The sequence below is a fragment of the Lactuca sativa genome, chromosome 3 (assembly GCF_002870075.4).
Source record: "Lactuca sativa cultivar Salinas chromosome 3, Lsat_Salinas_v11, whole genome shotgun sequence".
In the NCBI taxonomy this organism is placed as follows: domain Eukaryota; kingdom Viridiplantae; phylum Streptophyta; class Magnoliopsida; order Asterales; family Asteraceae; genus Lactuca; species Lactuca sativa.
The window spans coordinates 96,712,055-96,738,487 of NC_056625.2; the positions used below are offsets into that span (position 1 = coordinate 96,712,055).

Sequence of the window (26,433 nt, forward strand, 5' to 3'; positions counted from 1 at the left end):
GGGTTTTAACCTCCATGGAGCACCCTATGGGTTTTAGCCCAATCTAATGAATCATGGATCATAAGCCCACTATATTAGAATGGATGATTTACCAAATCAATCCCCATATATTTAATTAGTCTTTTGATCACAAAATTAATTCCAAATTAATTCTTGATCAATATTAATTAAATAATATGATTTCATATTAATATATTAGAGCTTATAATATATTAACAAATCATAAGTGTCTTTTTTCTCATTTTGTCTATCCAACTGCTATGATGTCATGCAGCCCAAATAGACCATGCTAAATCGGGTCAAGCATATACCAAATATAGTTATGGACTTAGACACCTTATCCAACAGGTGACACATGGTGAGGCAAGAGGTTTTGGATCTGGATCGGGTTCGGGCATGGGTACCAAACCAATTGATGAGGGACTATGAGATTTCATCGTATCTGAGATTACGTGAGGCATAATTGATGTGACCCCGGTGATGTTCGGGTCGATCAAGGAGAGGGTATCATCGAGTTGGTAGAGGATTATCTCCGAACCTTTAGAGTCGAGGTAGTTGTTGGTCAGTGTGGAGCCCACACTCTCTCCTTCAACGATTTCGGGGGGGGGGGGGGGGTGCGTGGCACAAAGTTCTTTAGGGAAAAGCACCCCATCACCTCCAGACGATGGATATCAGATATGGAGTGTGCTAAGATGACTAGCTTCTTCCCAAAGGATTTGAAGGTGAGGTTTGCTACAGGTTTTCTGAGGGAGAAAGTATGGGATTGGTGGGAGGAGGTTGGTTATGCCCTGGGAGACCCAACCATTGAGGCCGTGACTTGGTCGGATTTTGTGACCCGGTTCCAAGCGGAGTTTGCACTGGCTGTTGAGGTGCAACAATTGGCAAGGGAGTTTCTAGATATGCGACAAACGACTAAGATCGTGGCAGAGATCGCCACCAAGTTCTAAGATAGGGATTTATTGGTAACCTAATATCCTACAGCTGAGGATATGAGAAATACTCGATACCATGACATGCTGAGATTAGATATTAGGGATTTTGTTAGTTTTTCAGCCTCTCTGACATGGGAGGACATGATATCCAGGGCCCGGGAGCAGGAAATTGATTTGGAATACATCGGGAAGAGGAAGGCAGAGCAGGTGTGGACAACTGTGGTTTTAGAGAAGAAACACAAGGGTTTTGACTCTAGATCAAGGGGCCAGCAGGGTCGGGGCCGCTGTGGAAAGTAAGGCAAAATGCATGACTGAGTTTTCAGTGCGGGTGGTTTGGGTTGTTATAAATGTGGCCAGACAAGGCACTTAAGCAGGGATTGCACTCTTACCATCACCAACATGTTTCATGTTTGATCTGCTTTCATTACAATCAGACGGGCCACAAGAATGCCGATTACCTGAGTTTGGATGGATGAGTGGTTGCAACACCCGCTCTAGCAATGTTTAGGACCACTGATAACCAGGAGGGCAAGTAGGTGGCCCCTGTAGTGAAGATCATGGTTTTCAGCTGAAGGCCAAGGAGGCGTGTGCAACTCCTAACGTGGTTACATATATGTTTTCCATTCATTTATGCGCTTTCATTATTGTTATTGCTTATGTTTCATGTTGTGATGTTTAGACGTTCTTAGTGAACAAATTGCATGCACTGGTTCTTTTGTATTTGGGCGCTACCCGATCGTTTTTATCCAAGAGGTTTGATGATGCTCCTGGGAGCTAGATTATCCGTTGGAGGTGGAGATATTTGATGATCATTCAGTGAGTGTATCGAGAGTTCATCGAGTTTGTACTCTTGAGTTATTCTGAGAGAGATATCTGATTGATTTGGTTCATATTCCTTTGCATGAGAGCAAGGTCATTGTAGGGATGGACTGGTTAAGCCCTAATGGGGCGATGATTTACTGCGGGCACCAGTTAGTGCAGGTTCAAACCCTAAGTGGGGGGAGAATTAGTTATTCATGGCAAGGGTGCTCCGTGCGGATTGACTCTCTGTTCAGTCGTGAGAGCCATGAGATATCTTCAGCAGGGTTGTTCGGGTTTTATGGATTACGTTTTAGACACTAGGATGGAGATGAAAAGAATGATTGAGGATGTGCCAATAGTTCGTGAGTATTCATACATGTTGCCAGTGGACTTTCCTGGAGTGCCTCCAGAGAGGCAAGTGGAGTTTCGTATTGATATGGTCCTAGGTGCTGCTTTGATAGCCAAGGCACCTTATTGGTCGGCACTGTCAGAGATGCAGGACATGTCTACATAGCTACAGTAGCTTTTAGACAAGGGGTTTATCAGACCGAGTAGTTCACCATGGGGAGCACCGATTTTGTTTGTGAAGAAAAAGGGCGGCTCCCACAGGATGTGCATTGATTATCGGAAGCTGAATAAGCTAACAGTGCAGAACTATTATCCGCTTCCAAGGATTGGTGATGTGTTCAACCATCTGCAAGGTGCGTCTTGGTTCTCCAAGATCGATCTGCGTTCAGGCTACCACCAGATGAGATTTAGATATGATAATATCTAGAAGACTGCATTTAGGATTTGATATGGTCATTACGAGTTCGTGATGATACCTTTCGGTCTCACCAATGCCCCAGTCGCGTCCATGGATCTCATGAATTGGATGTGCAGACCAATGCAGGATCGGTCTGTTATTGTATTTATTGACGATATATTGGTTAATTCTAAGACCAAGGAACTTTATGAGGATTGTCTGTAAAGAGGTTTTAGAAACTCTGAGGAGGGAAGGGCTTTATGCCAACTTCTCCAAGTGCGAGTTCTGGTTGAGCAAGGTTTAGTTTTTAGGTCACCTTGTGTAATCAGAAGAGATATTGGTTGATCTTACCAATATTAAGGTCGTGATGCAGTGGGAGGTTCAAAAGTATCCATCTGAGATTCAGAGCTTCTTGGGCTTAGCAGGGTATTATTGGAGGTTCATGGAGAATTTCTCTAGGATCGTAGTTTCGTTGACTAAGTTGACGAAGAAGACAATTACTTTCTGTTGGGAGCCTGTTCAACAAGCGACATTTGAGACTTTGCAGAAAAGGTTGTGTGAGGCTCCGATTTTGAATCTTCCAGAGGGTGTGGATGATTTTGTGGTATACTGTGATGCGTCGATCACAGGTTTGGTAGTGGTGCTGATGCACAGGGGTCGGGTTATTTCTTACACTTCGAGGTAGCTGAAGCCTCATGAGGTGAACCATCCCACTCATGATTTGGAGATATTGGTAATACAAAAGGGTTTCTAGGAGATGTTGTAACGCATGGTTCCTATAAGTACTTAAACTTATAATTTATTCAATTTTATTGAGCAACTCGATGAGTTGGTGACCCCGAACTCTCCGTGTTGAAATGATATGTACCGTGTATTTTAAGTGACCAACTCGAAGAGTTGGGAGGTCTCAACTCGATGAGTTGGCTGGAAGAAATGAAACCCTAATTCCTTGATTTTGCACCCTATTTAAATAACTTAAACCAGACAAGCTGGCCTCATTTCAATCCTCCATTGTCCTAAACCCTAACCTCGAAACCCTAAGGCACTTTTGAGTGTTTGTGAGCTATTTTGAATGCTTTTGTGTGTGTTTGAAGCCACTGAGAGAAAGGGAAGTTGGGCGATACAAGAAGGAGCTGCTAGATCTCGAATCATTGATTCATTTTTGACACTTTTCTGGTATAAAGTTCTAACCCTGCCCAATGTTTGATTGAATCTCTTTTTGGGTTAGTTTTGAGGTTTTTAGCCATGTTTGGGTGATTGGTGGGGTTGAAGGTCGTCCCAAGTGCTATCTCTCCAGATCTATGGTCCTCATGAGTTTTTATGGCATAAAGGTGCCAACTTTATGGTCCTAAGAGCTCCATGCATCCTTTAAGCCTTTGCTTTGGCCTTTTAAGCTTCATTTGGCCATGTATGTGAGTAAAGTTGAAGACTTTCGTGACCTTTTAGCCTTTAAGGTCCAGATCTGTGTTCATGAGCTCAATCTTGAAGATATGGTGGTTTTTGAATTAAGACATAAGCCTTTTAGGATTAAGGTTTGAGCTTAATGCCTTTAGGGTGGTTCTTAATGGATAAATTTGGAAACCTTACCCTTCTAGGCGTATTATCAGTCTAGATCTAGAAGATAGGGCTTCGGTTTGAAGAATAGTAACTTAATTCATTAAGTGGGTTGGCCGATCGAAGAACTCAACGAGTTCTTAAGGGATCTCAGCGAGTTGAGTTGGGATTGTCTCGGTTCTGTTGAAAAAGGAGGAATTCGACAAGTTAAAGGGAAACTCGGCGAGTTGGATCAAAATATTGCGATTCAGTGCTTAATGGAAAGTAGGCGAGTTGTGGGATAACTCGACGAGTTGAGTCAACTAGGAGCATTGACTTTGAATTTGGTCATGTTTGACCTTTAAGGGGTTTTGAAATATTGATCGGTATCTAGGGGATTGTTTTTGTTTAGGGGTGAGTAGAGCTGTTTCTAGGGTCGGGGATTTATCCAGTTATCTTTCAACATTCGAGGTGAGTTTCCTTATCGGGTTTAGCGGGTCGAAGGCACCAAGGCCGGCCCATGTTTATATTCTGTTGTTAGTATGCTAGTTTGTCTACGTGACTCTTTCATGTGTTGTGTTTATATGTTTTTCTGGGTCAAGGCCCGATGCTGGGCGGGGCCCGATGGATATCTATATGTTATGTATTTTCTGTAATTATTGCATTTGTATGTGTTTATTTTAATATATGTTATTGTACGTTGGGTGGGGCCTATTTTACCGAGCTCAACTCGATGCCGGGTGGGGCCCAATGTCGGACAGGGTCCGAAGCCGGACGAGGCTCGATGATGGGCGGGGCCCACTATTTTGCTTATTGTATGATTGTTATGTGATATTTTGGGGGAACTCACTAAGCTTCGTGCTTACAGTTTTCAGTTTATGTTTAAGGTACTTCTGGTTCTAGAGGGAATAACTCGGGATGACTGCACCGCACACACCATTGGATTCCGCACTCGCTGGTTTACTCTGATTTTTTGACAATTAATACATTATTTTATCTATTATTAAAAACAAAATTTTTGGGACCATGTTTTAGGTGTTACAAGGTTAGTGTTCACCATTGAATGGGAAAATAAGACGATGTGAAAGCAAGATGAACAACAACGAAGACTAGGGTTAATGTCGAGGGCAAAGGTTGACCGAGAAAGGGAAGAAATATAATTGAAGAGTGGAGAGAGGGGGGGGGGGGAGAGAGAGAGAGAGAGAGAGAGAGAGAGAGAGAGAGAGAGTATGTGTGTAAATGTATGTTTGTGTGTGTGTGTGTGTGAGAGAGAGAGAGAGAGAGAGAGAATGTCATTGACAAATTGGTTACAATTTGATATATGTTAGGACCTGATATCATGCGATAACATATTTTCTAATATCTTAACCAACTCTCATTCCACAAGTATATATACATTAAAGTTACAATACATGAACTCTAATATACATAACATTTAAAAGATGCAACTAGGTCTTATACACATAACACTAATATTTCTTTGATTTGAAAAATTAACCTATAAATAGGATCACTTAAACGATGGTTGCATGATTCAGCTATGATGTTACAAATATAATTAAATAAGATCAATTAACCGACCATAGACGAATCATGATTTACCTATGATGTTATAAATATAATCTCAAATATTCATAAAATAAGAGTAAATCATCCTTTTGTTAGAAAAAAAAAAAAAAAACAACATATTAGAAAAAAAAAATCGACCGTAACATACAATCCATACGTTAACATGAATTTTAAAAATATACAGTACAACTTTAATCTTTTAACTTTATATAATCCATCACTTTTGCAACCCTTCTATTTTATAAATGTTATTTTCATCCTCCCAATTTCTTCTACTTTGTAAAATACATTTTCCCCCCTTTTATTTTTTAAAATATTACTTTCATCCCCTTAACTTTTGAACTTTATAAAATGTCATTCTTACAACCTCCATTTGAAAACTTTTCTATTTACCACTATAATATATATATAATATGATTTTTTTTGATAACTTTTGTTCTTTAATTTAAAAAAAAAAAAAAAAACTAATTTTTTATTTGTTTTTGTGATGTATGTATCGACATAATTTAAAGGTGGTCAAATGGTTGGACGTATTTAAATTCGAGTTTGTTTACGTTTTGATTTTTTTTTTTATATATTCTCGTGTTTATTTTTATGTACACTTATTATTCGAACTTCAGTTCGTTATTTTTAATTAAAAAAATATACATTGCAGCAATAAAAACATGTAAAAACCCGCGGCAAAACGCGAACTCAATTACTATTATCATTAAAAAACAAAACAAAAATTAGAGTAAATTACACGAATGGTCCCTATGGTCTGAGTCAATTTGCACGCTTGGTCCCTAATTTTTTTTTTTATTTAGAAAGTCCCTATTGTTTGTTTTTGCTATGCGTTTGGTCCATACTGTTTGTTTTTGTTACACGTTTGGTCCCTATCTTACCTAAAAAATGTTATTATTTAAATAGGAAAAATGGTGGGGTATGTAAGGTAATGTGAGATGGGTGGGGTTGGTTTGTATTTATTTAAATAGATTAAAAAAATTAAGGGCAAAATAGTCTTTTTAGGTAAGACAATCACCAAGTGTGTAACAAAAACAAACAGTAGGGACCTTCCAAATTAAAAAAAATTAGTAAGAGACCAAACATTCAAATCACCCTAAACCATATGGACTATTCGTGTAATTTACTTCAAAAATTACTCTTATCAATAATGATGTATTGATGTAAACACAAGTCCTAACTTTTTTGTTGAATAATAACAAGGAAAAACATGTTAACCACGATTTACCTATCTCAAAATGCAATGTACATGTTAAACACGATTTACCTACTTCAAAGTCTATGCTCTCGTTGGTTCCTCTATGGAAGACATTATTAGGCCCTACCCACTCAATCACATCCTAACAATGATTTATAAAGGTTTTCACCGTTTTTCACATCATCCGAAGTCCGAACACATCTATTTGGTTTACAAAATGCGGAATATAAGCAAAGGATGTTGTTTTACATTTATGTCTACCATTAGCCCAACCATCAAGGCCAGCAGGTGGGCACTTGTTCCTTGATTTTCGTTTACCTTTTATATGGATATTTTAATGATTTTGTCCGCATTAAAGTTTGAAAAATATAATAATAAGACAAAACACTAAAGCGAGATCAAAATCGAGGGAAAAATATTAGAGAAAGTTTGAATTCGAATCATAGATATGGGCAACAAATTACCAACTGTGTATTAAGAGATATATAATAAAATTTCGAGTTTGACATTGCTAGTTTGACATCGTATACTTAGTTAAATTAAATTTGATTATATAGTCCATGCAAATTTGTGCTAAAATATATGATTGAAAAAGTAAGTTTTCAAATTTAAATATGATTATATAGTCCAACTAGATTAAAATCGGTAGAACCTATAGATGATAATTTTAAATATAATTTAAAAAACTAATTATATAATAAAGTAATATATCATTAATTTAGAAAAATTTATAAATTATAATATTATATTTTTTTTTAATAACTTTGTAATTTGTAAGTATTTAATTACACATATAAATCCACCTATTTTATAAAAGTCATGAATTTAATGCAACATAGTATCATTCAGAAGACAAACGCATGGATTGTAAAAAAACTTTATTTGTATTAAACACTTACTTTTGGTGCATGATTTTTATTGAACATATACGAGTTGTAAAATCAACCACAAGGGAGCGGGTGGGAAGAAAAAAAGTTTGTTGCCTAAAACGTCACTTTTCCCGTTGTAACTTACCATCTTAGTAAATCTTCAACTTCACTATCTCCATCTTTTTCTTTCATTATAACATCCATCTTCTATTTCTTTCTTTTTAATATTGATTTTAGAAAAAGAAGCATTTCTTTTAGAAAATTGCACCATATATTTGTGGATTATTGGTAAATTAAAGATCAACAACTTTTGCACGTAATTTATCAGCAATCAATATATTAAATGACTATATCTCTAGATTATTGTTAAATCTATATGAGAAAAACCAAGATTTTCTAATAATTCATTAATCTATTAAGAATGTTAGTATAAAGATACATGTATACATATGCAAATATGTAATTGCATGAGCTAACATCGATCATAGTATCTAGATGCTCCCTAATTTCAAACCAGCTTTCAGAAATATCTGAGAAGGAATACATTATCACTTCAATATGTATTGGGGCTTATATTTAATTGAGTCAATCTCCTTAGGTAGATGATCTAGTAATCAATATGTCATCGACATATACAAGTAATGCCACATAATCAGACCCATTACCTTTAAAAAATAATGAATAATTTGATTTGGATTGTGTAAATCCACTTTGTATCATAAAAGTAGAAAATTTATCAAACCATTACATTTTTTTATCGTCAAAGTCAACAATGGATTTACGAGCATTTTGTGACTCAAATTGGGGCAAGTGCATGGATACTCGTCGATCGGTGACTGGTTATTGTGTATTCCTTGGCGATTCATTAATATCGTGGAAATCCAAAAAGCAGCCAACTATATCTCGATCTTCTGCAGAAGCAGAATACCGAGCGATAGCATCAACCACATGTGAATTGATTTGGTTAAAGCAATTACTTAAAGATTTTGGAATCAATCATGATCACGTTGCTTTATTATTTTGTGGCAACGATTCAGCTATTAAGATAGCTAATAATCCAACATTTCACGAAAGGACGAAGCACATTGAAATCAATCTTCATTTTGTACGGGATAAAGTGGTTGACAAATTTCTCATATTGATGCCAATTCGTACAAATTTCCAGCTTGCAGATTTGTTTACTAAACCATTACTAGCTACCAAGTTAGCTTCTTTCATGTCTAAGATGTCATTGCAGAATATATATTCTCCATTGTCATCTTGAGGGGGAATATTGGGGCTTATATGGAAATATAGGGCTTATATGTAGATATAGAATAGTTGGAGGATTACTATTGTAAATATTATAATTGTTGTATATATTCAGATTACGCATTAATGAGAAAATAAGTTTGATTCATTTTCCCTCTTTCACGTATTAATATGGTATGATTTGAATGAAAAAGAACATTCCTTGTTATCGAAGGAAAAGGAAAAAAAGAACATTATAAACAAAAAACTAACCATCTATCATACTAAAAAGTTATTAAAGGAGAATCATAAAAAAAGTAAGGGCCCCGTGTACTCAACAAATTGGGCTTCGGATTTTTGGGCTCTCGGTCTTGGGCCATGTTTGGACTTAGGTGTTTAGAGCTTTGTTGAACCATCATATTTTATTTGGGCTAACGTTTCATGTTGGGTGCACATGGAAAAAGGCCCACAAAAAGGAATTGTGCCTAATTAGGAAAATTGGGTCATAATTGGGCCTTGGGGTGACCATTTTGGTATTGGGCCTCTTAGTGTAGCTGGGTTGGACCTTGGTCTTGGACCAAGCTAGGTAAAGGGTAAAATGGTTTTTTACCCAAATTTAGACTGATGGTTATGGATTGGAATCCAGTTATTAATGGAATGTTGTTGGTATTGATAGCTCGGGGATTTGTCGGACCAGCAGTCAGAGATTTATCAATGTGATTAAGCAATTTGAGGTGATTTTCTTCACTGGGTTTTAGCGAGTCTAAGGAACCAATGTTGGTCCAAGATATGTTATGTTAGGATGCTAGATGTCTTTGTGACTCTTGCATGGATTTGTGCTTGTATGCTTACGAGGCGGGAACCGATGTTTATTATGTATGATACTATATGGTTATGCTTATATGATTGTGTGTTAAGCGGGGCCAGTTATGTGAGTTAGGGCGATGCTAGTTACACTCAATGGGCGGGGCCTGTTATGTGAGTTAGGGCGAGGCTTGTGACACTCAGTGGGCGGGTCCCGTTATATGAGTTAGGGCGAGGATCGTTACACTCAATGCACGGGGCCCATTATATGTTTGACATGTGTGGTACGTGGTATGTGGGGGAAATTCACTAAGCTTTGTGCTTATGGTTTTCAGTTTATGTTTCAGGTACTTCCAGTGCAAAAAGGAAGAGCTCGGGGTAATTGTAGTGCACACACTATATTATTTCGCATGTTTTTGATTACTCTGATTTTTTGATGATACATTTGATTTACCATGATGATATTTTGGATAACAATTTTATTAATTTAAAAATCGAATTTTTGGTCTATATTTAAGGATGTTACATTAATATTGGATTTTTGGTCCCTAATGAGTACGTTGGGCGTATGCTCAGTGTAATGAAGATTTCGTGCATCAACCGCTTATACTCTATGCTTCGAGGGTGAGTACGCGGGGCGTACTCCTCAATTTGTCTTTTAGGTCTTTTTGAGGTTTAGGGCTTGTTAGCCCATTGGACTTCTGACTTTGGGCCATGGATGGACATATGGTTTTCTTGGAAGTGGGTACATGATGGTTTTGGGGCACAATCGGGTTATTAAGCTATAATGGGCTTTTGTTGCTTTTGATTTGGGATTTGGGTTGCCATTTTGGGCTTTTGTGCATTTGGGCTGGACCTTGGTTATGGAACAAAAAAGAAAAGGGTAAAATAGTCTTTTACCCTTTAGGAAGTTGGTTTATGGAGTGGGCCTCAGATTTTGGGTTATTGGGTTAATTATTGATTAAGATTGTATTTTTATTAGTTGGTGCGAGGTTATCCGGTTCAGCGGTTCGAGCAGTTATTTGGATATTAACGGATTTAGGTGAGTCTCTTCACTGTGTTTAGCGGGTCGGCATTGGGTTATATGTTAGGATGTTATATGTATGCATGTGTTATGTAATGGTATGTTTATTGAGCACGATCGGATGTCAGGCGGGGCTTGATGAGTATATTGTATGCTAGTTATAAGTATGTGTTTTATGCTTATCGGGCGAGGCCCGATGTCGGACGGGGCTCGATAATTGTATGGTATGCTATTGTCTTTGTGATTATCGCATGTGTTCGTATGATTATATGTTTATGTGCTTAGATGTATATCGGGCGGGGACCGATGTCAGGCGGGGCCTGGGGATTGACAAATCTATATACCGGGTGGGGCTTGATGCCGGACATGATCTGATGTTTGGCGAGGCCCGACGAAGGGCGGGGGACCAGTATGTGATTATTATGTATGGTATGTGGTATTTTGAGGAACTCACTAATCTTTGTGTTTACAATTTTATGGTTATGGTTTCAGGTAGTTCCGGTTTGAAAAGGAAGGGCCCGACTTGATCGCAGCGCATCCCCCCATGTTTCCGCATCATGATGATTTTGGGATTATACTATGATAACTGTTTTCTTATAAAAATACTTTTGAATATTTGGATAAACAAATATTGAATGTCGACTTAAAGATAACTAATGTTTAGGTTGAATTAAAAATGGAAATTTTACCTCATAATCTTGGGTCGTTTAAATAGACCATTACATAATTTACTCTTCTGTTATTTTTTCCTTTAACATCCACATAAATAGGGGTGTAACCGAACCGAGTTAACTCGTGAAATACCCGGGACCGAATCGAAAAATACTCGAAATCGAATCAGTTCAAATCGAGTCGAGCTTGAGCTTAAGCTACTCGAGTACATTATCAAGCAGAGCTCGAGTATAAATACTCGGTTCGTGAAACTCGTTATCTTAATCGAGTATTGTTATATTTACACGTTTACCATTTATTTTCTTCATATTTACATATTATACAGTCAAGTCGAGTCGAGCTCATGAGCTTCATTGTATTTCTACTGTAATTTAATATGATTTTTTTTCAATAGCTGATCGAGTTGAGCCGAGTCGAGCTCTAAAGACTTGGTTAATTTATCGAGCTTGAGCTCGGGCTTGAAATTAAGGCTTGAGTCCGGTTCGAACTCAAGTTTTTTAGTCGAGTCGAGTTTCAGAATTGGCGGTGTTCGACTCGTCTCAACTCAATTACACCCTTACATATAAGCACACACACACACACAGACACACAGACACACACACACACACACACACACACACACTCTCTCTCTCTCTCTCTCTCTCTCTCTCTTTCTCTCTCTCTCTCTCACACACACACATCCCCTGCACCACCCTTATTTTCATTGATATTGATTCATGTTCAACAACCAACAACCATACCCAAATCCCATAAGAATGAAAGTAAGGGAAATGTAGATATGTATACATGGCTTATAACATATGAAAGTGGGATCCATCCATATTGATTCATATTTTACTTTTAAGTTCATATAAACATCACCCATATTAAAAAAAACATGATGAACATTGTTCCTTCAAATCCTTCTTTAACCTCTAATCATACAAGCACAATCTCCTTCTTCAACAAAAATAGTTGTTTTGCTTCTATAAAAAATATGCCTTTCTTATTATTGCTTTTACCGCCTTGTGCCACAAAAACTTAAGTATATTAGAGAAGGGAGTAATTGTTCGAGGGGAAGCATATGAAGCATTAGACGAGGGTGTGAATATATGTAGAACCCAATAAATAAGGATGTGCTGAGCCACAAAGATGCGGGACGTCGACTATAATACCATGTAAATATATGTAGAACCCAATATTGTCTCTCCAAAAGAGGCCTTGTAGAGAGAAGGGTGATCCAACACATATAGTCACTTATAAGACCGTGTCGTACCAATATGAGATACACTAACAGGAAAGATGGGGGACTCCAACATATATAGTCATTTATATTACCGTGTCGTACGGAGGATGTGAAATAAATTAACAGAGGAAAATTAATGGTGGATCTTATTGAGGAATGAAACTATGGGTGAAGGTGACGATGGGGGTGGCTATTGAAGGGCACTGTGAAATGTGAATCAAACATATTTGATCGTTTATTCATTTATGACCTACGCATGTTTGTGACAATTATCCAAAGAGCCATTAATAGAAACTACACAAACGACATTTATAAAAGTATAACAGAAGAAAAAAAAAATAATATTAGTATCAAGACCCAAATAAAAAGAAAATCCTTCAAATAAAAATGTTTTATTGAGCAAAACCAAAAAAAAAATATGAAATACATGGATAATTTTTATAATTACTAAAAACGATATATATACATATTATATGCATTTTCAAAGACAATATTGGCCCAATTCCATATGCAAATTTAGAGGCCCTTTAAATTTCAATCAAAATTCAAATTGTATTTGAAAGAGAACAGGTTGTCTAATTTTTCAAGGAATTGAATTTCTATTATTGGGCCGACAAGCAAAGGTCGTTTAATTTGCTCATTAAATAGAAAAGATTTTTTTGACTGTTTTTAAAATACATATAACATGTATTTTAAATGAGCATGAAATAAGTTAGTAATATGTTTTTATTTAATAATAATTAGATTTTATAAAAGATTATTATTTTTTATACATCAGTTTAATTTTATTTAAGATTCCTAATTATACATCGCATACGATAAAATTTACTAATTGGATTAAATTCATAACAAAATTTAAAATATAAACCAAAAATAAAAAAATAATATATTTTATCTGGTATAGTATAAAAAGTAGAATAAAAAAATAAACAGTCATGGGATTTTATAACAACTTTTTTTTTTTTTTTTTTTTTTTTTTTTTTTTTTTTTTTTAAATTGTTGACAACTTAAACACATTAAAAATAATTTGTTTCAAACCTTAAAAAAATATACTTAGTATATATATTAACCACTTTGTAGTTTATACACAAATTTTGAAATAATTTCATTGAAAAGATAAAATTGGGCCAAGAGGTAAGAAAATAAGAGTTCCATAAGTCCATTATACGCACTGTATAAATATCCCTGAAAAAGAAAAGGTTAAGGGTTTAGGAAATTTTCCGGCGACCTGGAACACACAATGGAGGCCACCGATGAACGTAATCACTACACAGCCAAGAGAAAGCGAGACATCAATGAGGACGTCGATGATTCCCCAGCCGTCGCAAACGGTGGCGTCGACTTTTCCCTTTTAGAAGAAATCGAGAAGTCACAAAACTCTGTTGAAGTTCTCGACGTTAAAACCCTAAAGAAACTCGTCCTCTCCTTCGAACGCCGCCTTCGTGACAACATTGCCGCCCGCCTCAAGTACCCTGACCAGCCAGAGAAGTTCGCTGATTCCGAAATCGAACTTCACGAAGAGATCGAGAAGCTCAAAATCCTTGCTGGAGCTCCGGAACTCTATCCTGACCTAGTTAACCTCAACACGATTCCAGCCATTCTTGATCTTCTAACTCACGATAATACCGATATTGCTATTGACGTTGTTGGTCTTCTCCAAGACCTTACTGATGAAGACGTGTTGGACGAAAACGATGAACCTGCTCGGATTCTTGTTGATTGTTTAATCGAGAACAACGTGCTTGAATCGTTGTTACAGAATCTGTTGCGATTATCCGAGACGGATCCGGATGAGGTGGCAGCGGTTTACAGTACGCTTTCGACGATTGAGAATTTGATTGAAGTTAAGCCTGCGGTGGCTGAGATGGTGTGTGAACGAACTAAGCTGTTGCGGTGGATTATTGGCAAGATAAAGGTTCGAGAGTTTGATAGCAATAAGCAATATGCTTCCGAGATACTGGCGATTTTGCTTCAAAGCAGTGTGGCAAATCAGAAGAGGCTAGGTCAAATGAATGGTGTGGATGTGGTGTTGCAGGCTGTGGCAATGTATAAATCGAGGGATCCAAAGAGTTTAGACGAGGAGGAGATGGTTGAGAATCTCTTTGATTGCTTATGTTGTTTGTTGATGCCATTGGAGAACAAGGAGAGGTTTTTGAAAGCTGAAGGGGTTGAATTGATGATTATTATCATGAACCAGAAGAAATTGTGTTATGGATCAGCCATCAGAGCTCTTGATTTTGCAATGACGAATTATCCACCTGCTTGTGAACGGTTTGTTGATGTTATGGGGCTTAAAACCGCTTTCCCTGCATTCATGGGTAAGGCAAGTTCACCTCCCTCCCTAGTATCATATCAACATTGTTTTGATTTTGTTTCAAAGCTTTATCATTCTGCAACTAGCAACCTCCATATTTTGTTACAATTTCTATTGTGTTCTTCACAATCATCTGCAAATAATCATAAGAAAAGATTGCCTTATTACAACGTTTTATCTAATAATCAATAAGTGCTTAAATTCTCTCCTTCCTTGTGCATTTCTGGTATATATAGGGCTTTGTGCTTAATGCATTAGCTGATTGTTATTAAGGCATAATTTATACTCTTTCATGTTTAGATTTTATAGATCATAACCTTGAGTTGATTTTACTTCAGATTCCAACAACCAAAAACAAGAAGAGATCTAAAGAAGAATTGGAGGAACGCCTTATATCATTGGTTGCATCACTTTTTGGTAAGAAGGCAAGTGAACTTTGATCTTGTATGTTTATTTATACCTTCGAGTCACTGTTTTTCAAGATTTTAATTTTCTGTCATTTTTAAGTTAATCTCTATGGTACAATTTAGCTCATGTGACAATATTACATATAACAATTCTTTTAATTGCTAATTAGTAGTGAATTCTTTTGTTCAACATGAATTATCAAAATCTTGGCCTTTGATTTGGATGATATATGCATTAACAGGTGGAGTTTTGAGGGGTTCAAGAAGGGAAAGATTACTCAGTAAATTTGTGGAAAATGAGTATGAAAAGATAGACAGGCTAATGGAGCTTTATATTAGGTATTTCATTTTCTCCCATTTTTCTTTTACAAAAATACATTAGTATCATGTATATACTCAAATCATTTGTTTTTATTTTCTATAGATATTCAAACAGAGTGAAAGAAGAATCCGAAAGGCTGAATGATCTTGAACTTGATGATCTTGAGGTTTACTTTTTTATATTCTCCTATTTATTTTCTTGCATCTTTTGGCAATCATGGAACTAATAATTATTATTATTTTATAATCTTGCAGATGGATGAAGATGAAAAATACAATCGGAAGCTAGAATCTGGACTCTATTCTCTTCAGGTAATGACTTCTTTTATAATCTATACAATATTTCACTTTATAAAAATTAAAACAGTAAATTACACAAATGCCCCCTATGCTTTGGGGCAATTTGCACGTTTGGTCCCTAACTTATTTTTTTAACTCTTAAGGTCCCTACAGTTTGTTTTTGTTGCGCGCTTGGTACTTGTCTTACCTAAAAAGACTATTTTGCCCTTGATTTTTTCATTTATTTAAATAAGGTGGGGTAGGTAAGGTAAGGTGAGGTGGAAGTAGGGTTGGGGTGTGTTTATTTAAATAAATTAAAAAATCAAATGCAAAATAGTCTTTTTCGGTAAGACAGAGACCAAGCGCGCAACAAAAACAAACAATAGGGACCTTCCGAGTTAAAAAAATAAGATACGGACAAAACGTGTAAATTACCCCAAACCATAGGGACCATTCATGTAATTTACTCAAATTATAAAAATTAGAGATAATAAAATTTCTTTTGTTTGGGGTTGCACATTACAGTTAATTGCAGTTATTTTGGGTCATCTTTGGACATCCGAGTAAGTATTATTATTATTATTATTATTTTTTTTGAAGGTTTTCTTGATAAAACATTTGTTGATTTCAACTATAATTAATATTTGTAGGCATCCTCGGATAAAGGCAAGAATTGAATTACTACTTAAGCAACAAAAGTTGACTAAAACAGACGTCAAGAATGTACTACAGGTAAATATATATACTTTTTACAAATTATTAGTAAAAAATAATTATGAATATAAAAACTAGTTTTTAAATAATTGTTTGTTTAATGAAATAGGAATATCATGACAACATTGGTGATCTTGATGGCCCAGATGAGAAAGAGAAAGCACAAGCCAAAATCCAGAGATTCATCGCAGCTTTGTGAACTATATAAGTTGTAATATGTTATGAGTTAACCCAACATTGACTTAAATTCATGTACTTTGATTCCTTATATTCTAACTTGTTTTTCATGTGTTTATTACAATTCATTCCAAATGCGTTGAGTTGATATGTAGCTTCATTCCCAATAGAGTTGTATTGTGTTTGGGTTTATATAATTAGGTTAGAAAAAGTCTTCTTATTTCCTAGATGCTTAAACATGCCATTAAGAATATCAAAAGAAGAAAATATGAACTTGCTTTCAACATTTCGATAAAAACATATTTAATGTTGTAATTCTATGTAATAATTAGTTTGTGCCAATCCATTTACTTAGAAATCTCATTCCTATACTAGCTGTATTTGAATCATGAAAGATCAAAGAGTGTGGCTTAGTCCAAGGTTAAAAGAGTCTCTTCCTTGGAGATGTTGCATATCTTGACATCAGTGGCGGAGCTAGGATTTAAAAATAACGGAGGCTTACAGCTTCACAGCGTAATAATATATTAAAATATAATGTTATATCCAAAAAAAGTACTATAGTTTTAAATTTTAAAAGAAAAATTTGTCGAGATAGCAGTTATGTCTATCATTATAATAATCAATCTTTAAAAGTTTTCAATTCGCTCATATTCATCTTCTATTCGCCTGAAAAAGAATAATTTGTCGAGATAGAAGCTATGTCGATCATTATAATAATCAATCTTTAAAAGCTTTCAATTTACCCATATTCATCTTCTATTCGCTTGAAAAAGAATCATCTTCTATTCGCTTGAAAAAGAATCACCATCATTTTCTTGCTAATAGTTTACCTTATAATTATAATAAACCAAATTATCAAATATAATTAAATTATTAATTATAAGTAACATAAAATAAGATATTATAAGAACCAAAATTTACTTCTTCATTAGATAATTGAAATTGGGTTGATACAACAGTATAGGCAGAAACAATTTATTAATTGAAAATTAACCTTATCGGCGAGTAAAAATAGCTACACACTATCTTGGTGATTGATGAATCGTCGATTAACAAAAACTATTTATGAAGAAATGATATATGATCAATAGCAAATTAAAATAAGATAAATAGGATGGAGACGGTAAGATTTAAGTTAGAAGCTATTTATGAACAAATGAATATATAATCAATAGGTAATTAAAATAATAAAAGAGTTTCTAGCCCAACAGTACCTGTGTTGCCTCACTCATTGAGGTTGATGGTTCAAGTCACGCAGCGGACATATATGGAATTTAGGAGTAGCTTAGAAGTAGTGTATATTTGCTGTTTAAATAATAATAATAATAATAATAATAATAATAATAATAAGATAAATAGGTTGGAGGCGGTAGGAATTAAAGTTAGACATGGGGTAATCTCATTGTTTATATATATATATATATATATATATATATATATATATATATATATATATATATATATATATATATATATATATTTTGTTGAAATTTGATGAGAGATTTGGGTGGGGGGGGGGGGGGGGGGAGGTTGAGCACCCGACAGTCCTTCTATTTTCTTTGCCTCTGCATGTTAATATTCACATGGATGATGTGATAGTTTTGACGTATGAGTTTGGATTTATGATGTGAATATGGTTCTTTTTTTTCCTAAGTAACTATAATATTGTTATCAAAAGGTTTTAAATGGTCCCGAGAAACTGTCAACGACTTCAAAATCTACAATGAATCACTAAACTACATATTGGAAAACCATTTAAATACATTATATTTGTAATGTATTTAAATGGTATCCACAAGCTTGCTAAATCCAGAAAGAGAAGGAAAAGGGAGTTAGGAAACACAAGGTATATTAAGGATATTAGTTAATGATGTGGATATTAAGAGGAAATGAGGTAGTTACTTTCATTCTTTATTTAATGAGTTTAGTAAACTCATGAGGAATATAAAATTGGAGGAAATTGATGGGCACTGACAATCATTCAATGGGTGTCTTAACATAATTATCGATAAATAGGAAGTGAAGTAAGCATTAAAGAGGACGAGGATGGACAAATCCATCAGACCAAACCAAATCCATATCATTGTATGGGTGTGACTTAGGAAGGAGGGAGTGTGAAGCAGTTGACAAACCTCTGTAACATTATCTTAAATTCAGAAAAGATGCCTAAGTAATGGAGTTATAGCAGTGTGATACCCATATGTAGGAACAAGGAGATGCACTAAGTTGTGGAAACCATAAAGGTATTAAACTTCTTAGTCATATAATGAAAATTTTGGAGAGAGTGTTGGAGACTATGACGAGACATGATAATTAAATTAGTAGCTAAAAATCAATTCGACTTCATGCATGGGAAGTCTTACTAAAAACCAATTCGATTTCATGCCTGGGAGGTCCATGACTGAGGCAATCCACCTACTTAGATGACTTATTAAGAAGTTTACATAAAGAAATATTGACCTCCACTTGGTGTTCATTGAACTAGAAAAAGGTACACGACAATGTATATAAAGGGACGATTTGGAGGACTTTAGAAGCTAGAAGGGTCTCAGGTTGTTATGTAAGGGTTATAAACAACATGTATTGTTGTTCAGATCTAGAGTCTCAACTCCATGACAAGCTCCAGCAACTCAAAAACCACAAGATAAGGGGAAAAAAGCCCTAAAACCCCTAGAAGGAGATCTATCAAAAAAAATGCTCAAGGTGGTAACTTTTTACCTCCAAACTGAAGCTAGCACAGAAAAACACTTGATCCAAAAGCCTCTTCTCATTCCAAGGCTTGATGCTCCTTAATCTCCTTCCAAAGTGCACTAGAAAATACAAATCTTAGCCTTTTCTTCTCTCACAAGTGACTACAACTCGATTAGGGTTTCTCTCAGAAGGATATTGTGACAAGGGTGGCGGAAATGAGGGCTTAAGGTCCTTTAAATAGAACACAAACCCTGAAAATTAGGGTTTTCTCACTCAGCTCCAAATCGTCGAGTCGGGGTCCTCTGACTCGTCGAGTAGACTCTAAAAATCACATGGCCATAATATTCTCTACTCGGCGAGTTGGTGCTTCCAACTCGTCGAGTTGCCCTCTCAAAATGAATAAAATAATTTAAATGCCATACCTGGGAGTCGGGATTTTACAGTTGAAGGTTCTTGTTCTTGAGACTCTTGATAGTTTTCATAAGGTTTTACGACAGATCAACAAGAGGGATAAACTACAACTATGGTATGATTTATTTTCTTAAATACTTGGGTGGCCATAATAGGTAACGTACTTTTATCCTATTCCCATAATAGCACAACAGTTATAGTTTTTTACCCATAGTAGCCACATACTTTAAGACTAAAATTTTGAAACTATTTGTAAGTATGTTGCTTCTTTGTTTAATGAAACGTAAGTAGAGTGTTATTATTGGTATTAACTTTTCTTCCTAACCATAGTATGACTTATATACATGTTTGACTTATAATTTGAATTTGGAGCAGGGACACAATTAGAAAGTTGAAGGTAAGCACAAATTGAAGAGTTTGTGTTGATTAAAGTAAAAATAGGAATTACATGAACAAGTTCAAAGGCATGTGGGGATAATAGAAATACAACGAAGACAAACACAACTTAAATAGCAATTGGAGGGTTTTATTAGATAATTTAACACTTGGTAATCCAGCAAATGGTTTTTAGTTTTGTTGTTTCAAACTAAGTTGTTAAACATTTATTATATTTTGTATGTAATTGTATTAGACATTTTTAATGTATTAGACAATTTGTATAGTATGTCTATTAAATTAAGTTGTTTATTAGAATAATGTACATGATGTTAATTGAAGAATATTTGTCATATAAATGATTTTAAGTTGTTCAATAATAGTCATGAAAAACAAAAAAGTGTGACTGAAGTCAATAATAGTCACTGTTTAATTTATTATCTCTCACTATAAGTTAATAATAGCTATGGAAAACGAAAAAACATGAGTAAAAATTAGTTTATGGTCATGGGTTAATATATTACGTGTCGCTAAAAGTCAACAATAGTCATGACAAATGAAAAAACATGTGAAAATACTAGTTTATGGTCATGTTTTAATATATTACATGCCACTGAAAGTCACCAATAATCATGAAAACAAAACAACTTGTGAGGGAAAGTAGTTTATGGTGACGGTTATCAAAAAACAATTGAAAAAACTACAAAAATTGGTACCCAATGGTGACGGTTTTTACCTATAGTAAAAGTTTTTATGGGTCATAGTCATCACAATTAAACGTCACCATAACTTACCTTTAGTGATGCGGCCTTTCGTGATACATTAAATGAAAAAATAAAGTCATAAAATGTCTATAATGACAGGTTTTTTGCGTGGCCAAAGACCAGTTTTGTACTAGTGTTTGTCAACCGTGTATTACACGAGTTATAACGTAGTTGTTAATATAAGTACCATATGAAAATAATAAGATATTTTCACATATATTGATTTCAATTGTATGTTTACATAAACAAACTAAAAGACTTCTAAAAAATAACTTACTGTTGTAACCATATATTTCACATTGACATATATTGTTTTCAACTTGTGACAACCCGAAATTTCCATTCTGAACAAACAATATCACTTCAATAGAAGTTATAACAGTTACAGTAAATTTTCAGACTTTTCGGATAAATTTGAGTAATTCAGAGTTTACACTTCAGGAGATATCAGGAGAGTGGATGCACTAGGGTTTCGTGCAACACTGTTATTCCAACACTCTGTCATATTAGAAATCATTTCGGGAATAAAAATATTTTCTGCCAAAATATCTCAGGACTATAAATAGAATTCTGAACCAAATTCATTCATTATTCGCATTTCCAACTAGAGAAAAGTCATTTTCTCTCTCACGGATCTTCGGGTTTTTATCCCAAATCGTGAGTACACTTCTTTAGTTGTCTTATAATGCTTATAATGTGCTTAATAACTTAGATTACATAGCAAATCTGTGAGATTCAAGAGTTTACCGCCCAAGAACGTTCTTGGAGAGTAAACTCCTATATGTGGCTTAAATGCTACCTAGTTTTTTCCCCATGTTAGGTAACTACCTTAGGCTTGTATGCTAGTGTATATGACTAGAAAACATCAAAATCGGATCAAGACCCCAAGATTTGGGAGTTTACCGCCCAAGAACACGCGGAGAGTAAACTCCATTTTAAGGGCCAAAAGTGTCCCAATGTCCCTCAAAGCCTTAGAACTCAACATAGGGACTAGCATTACATGTTTTAGACCACGAAACTATTAAAATCAAGGATGAAAAGTGAGTTCACGGCCAAGGGTGTTCCAGGGCCGTGAACTCCATGTTTAGGTGTAAAAATGCCTTGAAAATCTTCCTTAAGCCAAGAGACAAATTAGGACAAGTACCCTAGTATGTCTGGGGCAAGCAAACACCATTAAAACACCAAGAAAAGGGTGTTCATGGCCCAAAATATTCCAGGGTCGTGAACTCCAATAAATGGTGCCAAATGGTGCCATAATTCCTCCTAAAGCCTTGAACAATTGCCTAGAACATATCCTATGTGAGTATGGGACTTGAAAGCATCAAAAACATCATTCCAAGGGAGTTTACGGCCGTAAACTCCAAGGGAATATGGTCCCAGGGCCGTAAACTTCTAAAAGGAGTTATATTATGCCCTAAACTCTTCCATAGACCAACCCATTAAGTAGAAATGATTATTAGGGCCTTTTAGAGCATCAAACATCAAGTGGACACATAGGTATGAGTTCACGGCCGTAAACTCACTTAGTAGGGTCATTAGGGCCGTGAACCTCATGGTGGAGTATTCCTTGAGCCCTACACACAATAGCTTCCCCTACAAACACTTAGATGCAATCCTAGAGGCTAATAACACTTGATAAAGGTGTTTAGCATGTCCTAGGGTGTCTTGACTTGTTTATTAGTTGTTTATAGACTAATTTGTTACATATATGTGAAATTATATGTTAACTAGGATCATAGAGGGTGTTCAAGACTTCACTTGACACCTAGCGGTCCTACCTCTTCAGTTCATCAGTATCACCCACAATAGGTGAGTTCATACCCCTAATCAATGTTTTAAATAATTTTAAATGCTTTAATGGGGGGGGGGGGGATACAAGTAGAAAACAACATGTTATTAAATCATCTATATGTATTTTATAACTGTGTTTTCATTCAACAGATTTCACATACTACAAAATGTGATGCGTGAAATGGTTTTCTATCTTTAAAATACTTTGTTATTAAATGTATTACTTTTGAAATGGCTATCAAAATGACATCAAGTCACTTTTATATTTGTTCAAAACCCGTAGATGTCTTACAAAACCATTTTACATTCTTGAACTAAACTATGCATATACACTTATAATCTTATATATGTATTGTTGTTATAGATTACATCTTTCATTTAGTTTCCCACACCCTTGAGTAGTAAGAGTGTATAAACCTACTTGAACAACCAATTACCTTTTAGTAAATTATCATAGGGATAATTTGAAGATACCAAACATTATTCCTATTACAAGGAATCACACAAGAGTCAGTTCATTCATGAGTCAACACCAGTACATTACCTGATACATGAACATGTTTACATATACTTACCTGATACATGAACACACTTACATGAATGCCATACATGAACACTGTTACATAGGTGCATTATCCTGTATTCACTTACCTGGATACTTGTACTTAGAACTACGAGGATGATTTATTAGTACTTTCTGTATAAATTATCTTTCCTATCCCGGTTCAATGGGATATCTCGGCGGGACTAACCATTCCGAACCCCGCTGATTAGCACCAATGGTCGATGACCATCTACGGAGGTCTATGGTTACTATTTATATTAGGTAGATCAATATCTAGGCGGGACTAACCATTCCGAATCCCATCTGATTAACACCAGTGGTCGATGACCATCTACGGAGGTCTATGGTTACTATTTATATTAGGTAGATCGATATCTAGGCGGGACTAACCATTCCGAATCCCATCTGATTAACACTAGTGGTCGATGACCATCTACGAAGGTCTATGGTTACTATTTATATTAGGTAGATCGATACCGGGGCTAACCCCTCCACCCACCTGCTGCTGCTACAGAGGACAAGTGGACAATCTTCGGATGTTCGTTAGGTTATACCTTTCGCTTATTGCGATGTTGTGTTACTCCTAGTACCTAGTGATAACACTTACATTTATACTTTTTCTGGACAATCTTCGGATGTTCATTAGGTTATCTATTTCGCTTATTGCGATGTTGTGTTAGTCCTAGTTCCTAGTGACAACACTTACACGAGTATATTTTTCCTGTTTACTTTTATTTTGTGATACTTTCACATAAACGATGAGTTAGACTAAGTACTTTAGTACTAGTCAATAGAAGGAAAAACTATCATTTTACTTACAAAACATTTGGGTCTTGGTAGAAGACTACATTATCATAACAAAACATTTGGGTCTTGGTAGAAGACTACATTCTCATAACAGAACATTCGGGTCTTGGTAGAAGACTACATTGTCATAACAAAACATTCGGGTCTTGGTAGAAGACTACATTGTCATAACAGAACATTCGGGTCTTGGTAGAAGACTACATTATCATAACAGAACATTCAGGTCTTGGTAGAAGACTACATTGTCATAACAAAACATTCGGGTCTTGGTAGAAGACTACATCTCAAACTAATAAAAAATAAGGGATTTTCTAGGGCTTTTCATACTTACATCAACATTTTCATTTAAAGGTTTACATGACTTTTAAAACAGCTTTTAGTAAGCAAGACAATGACACTTAAATACTTATGAATTCACCAGCTTTAAAGCTGATACTCTCTTTCAAAATAACTTGTATTCTCAAGTCATCAGTAGACAGGTACGGTGGCCAGGTTTTGAGAAGACGGAGCAGACAAATATCGTCTTTTATTTTGATTGTATATTTTTGGTGTCTTATTACAATGAAAGAACACACATGTATTAAAACTTTACTTATAATGCAATGGATGATGTTGTTGCTTGTTTACTATTTTACACTGTTGTGATATTGTACATGACGTCATCCACCCCGGAACGTTTCCGCCGTTCTTGGTTTTGAGGTGCGACACAACTAGACATGCAGAAAATCTGTATATCATTGTTTCAACTGTATGTTCAAAACTGAAAAAAGAAAACATCATTTGCTACCTAAATCAAACATTTTTGCAACATTTCATTTTATTTATGCTTGCTCTATATACTCCTCTCGTATTGAAGGATCAATCAACTGGTAGTGGTTTGCCACTTTCTCCATTTCGTCCTTGTGCATTATAATTAGTCAGTTAGGTGTTGTTTTTTTTTTTTCTAAAAAACCACTTCTGACCACTTATTGTTTCACCGCGCAGCACTTAGCCATTCGCACATGTTTGTTTTTTAGAAGACTTCTAACTTAAAAACTCTTGCGCGTGTGCTGCGTGGCGTATCACTAGACCATCTGCTTCAAACCTCTTCACACCTTAATTTAACTTATTGCGGCAGTCTGCAGACTTTAAAAGACTTTTTATTACATGTTGCCGCCGTTTGGTTCACCTCTTCTGCTACACAGGGTTGTAGAGGTGGTTCACAAACTTCAGGCATTTTCGCTTTGAGAAAACAAGCAACACATTAATGTCACATAGCAACAGTTTCACAACATACTTGAACCTTAAATTTATCAGCATCATATTTTGAGCTTTGGATTCCTCTATATCTCTGCAACTCGAATCCATAAATCTTTCTACTCTTAGTGTTTTTGTGTGATGCATAGTGAAAATTTCACAGTCGACATTCTATGTCCTCTGGGGCATTGGAAGTCTATATGATGTCACATGTGGAGCTCAAATAGCTTCGACCTTAGACGATTAACTAATAAATCTCATATAATTTAGAAGCCTCAAATGTTGAACAAAAGTAAAAAAACAAAGGTTATTTGCAAGTTGTTTCAATACTTTAAATAATGTTATATGCTTTATGTTTGGCACTTGCCAATTTCGTAGAAGGGTAACATATTGGTCTTCAGTTACAAACATGGCACACGACTATATTTGCTAGGGTTTTACGGTTATATAATAGTATTTGCAGCTATAGATTCCTATTTAATCATTCTTTAAACAATCATTTTATTGTTAATCTATATGGGATTGGCCTAATATTTACATGTTTTACGGTTATATAATAGTATTCGTAACTAGGGATTCCTATGTAATCATTTTTGAAACAATCGAGTAATATAAGAGTTTTCTGGTTCCTGCGTGTGGACGTAGATCACTTCGACCGAACCACGTTAATTCCTTGCCTTGTTTTGTTCTTTAGCTTGCTTGCGTAAAATTGATGATATCAATACTTGGCCTCTTTAGATTGAAAAAGAACAGATATATATGATTCTTTTACAAAACGGGGAAAAGACCTCTATTTATATTAATTGAGATTAATTGTTCGGGTCTTCCTTTGGGGGTTTAGGAGTGGGATCAGTTATGGCTCTAAACATAGCATTGATGGTAAAATAGTGGTGGCGATTAAGATCAGATCCATCTCTGCTTTGGTGTAGAGTAGTGTCAGGCATACATAACCTCCGGTCCAAACCTGATGATCATT

At 35.4% G+C, this 26,433-nt stretch overlaps 1 protein-coding gene across 1 annotated transcript; it reads left to right on the forward strand.

Moving 5' to 3' along the window:
• The first annotated feature begins 13,621 nt into the window (after window positions 1-13,621).
• On the forward strand, window positions 13,622-16,945 carry LOC111895816 (uncharacterized). Its single transcript, XM_023891877.3, has 8 exons — window positions 13,622-14,928; window positions 15,258-15,336; window positions 15,569-15,665; window positions 15,751-15,814; window positions 15,903-15,959; window positions 16,452-16,489; window positions 16,577-16,658; window positions 16,750-16,945. The coding sequence occupies exons 1-8, from the start codon at window positions 13,846-13,848 to the stop codon at window positions 16,837-16,839; spliced, it is 1,590 nt and encodes a 529-aa protein (XP_023747645.1). The 5' UTR covers window positions 13,622-13,845; the 3' UTR covers window positions 16,840-16,945.
• Window positions 16,946-26,433: the final 9,488 nt, after the last annotated feature.

Bases quoted from the DNA above. Each gene is read 5' to 3' on its own strand.
- LOC111895816 (XM_023891877.3), top strand. From the start codon at position 13,846: ATGGAGGCCACCGATGAACGTAATCACTACACAGCCAAGAGAAAGCGA. The intron at 15,666-15,750 runs GTATTTCATTTT...TATTTTCTATAG, and splicing joins CTAATGGAGCTTTATATTAG to ATATTCAAACAGAGTGAAAG. The intron at 16,659-16,749 runs GTAAATATATAT...TTAATGAAATAG, and splicing joins ACGTCAAGAATGTACTACAG to GAATATCATGACAACATTGG.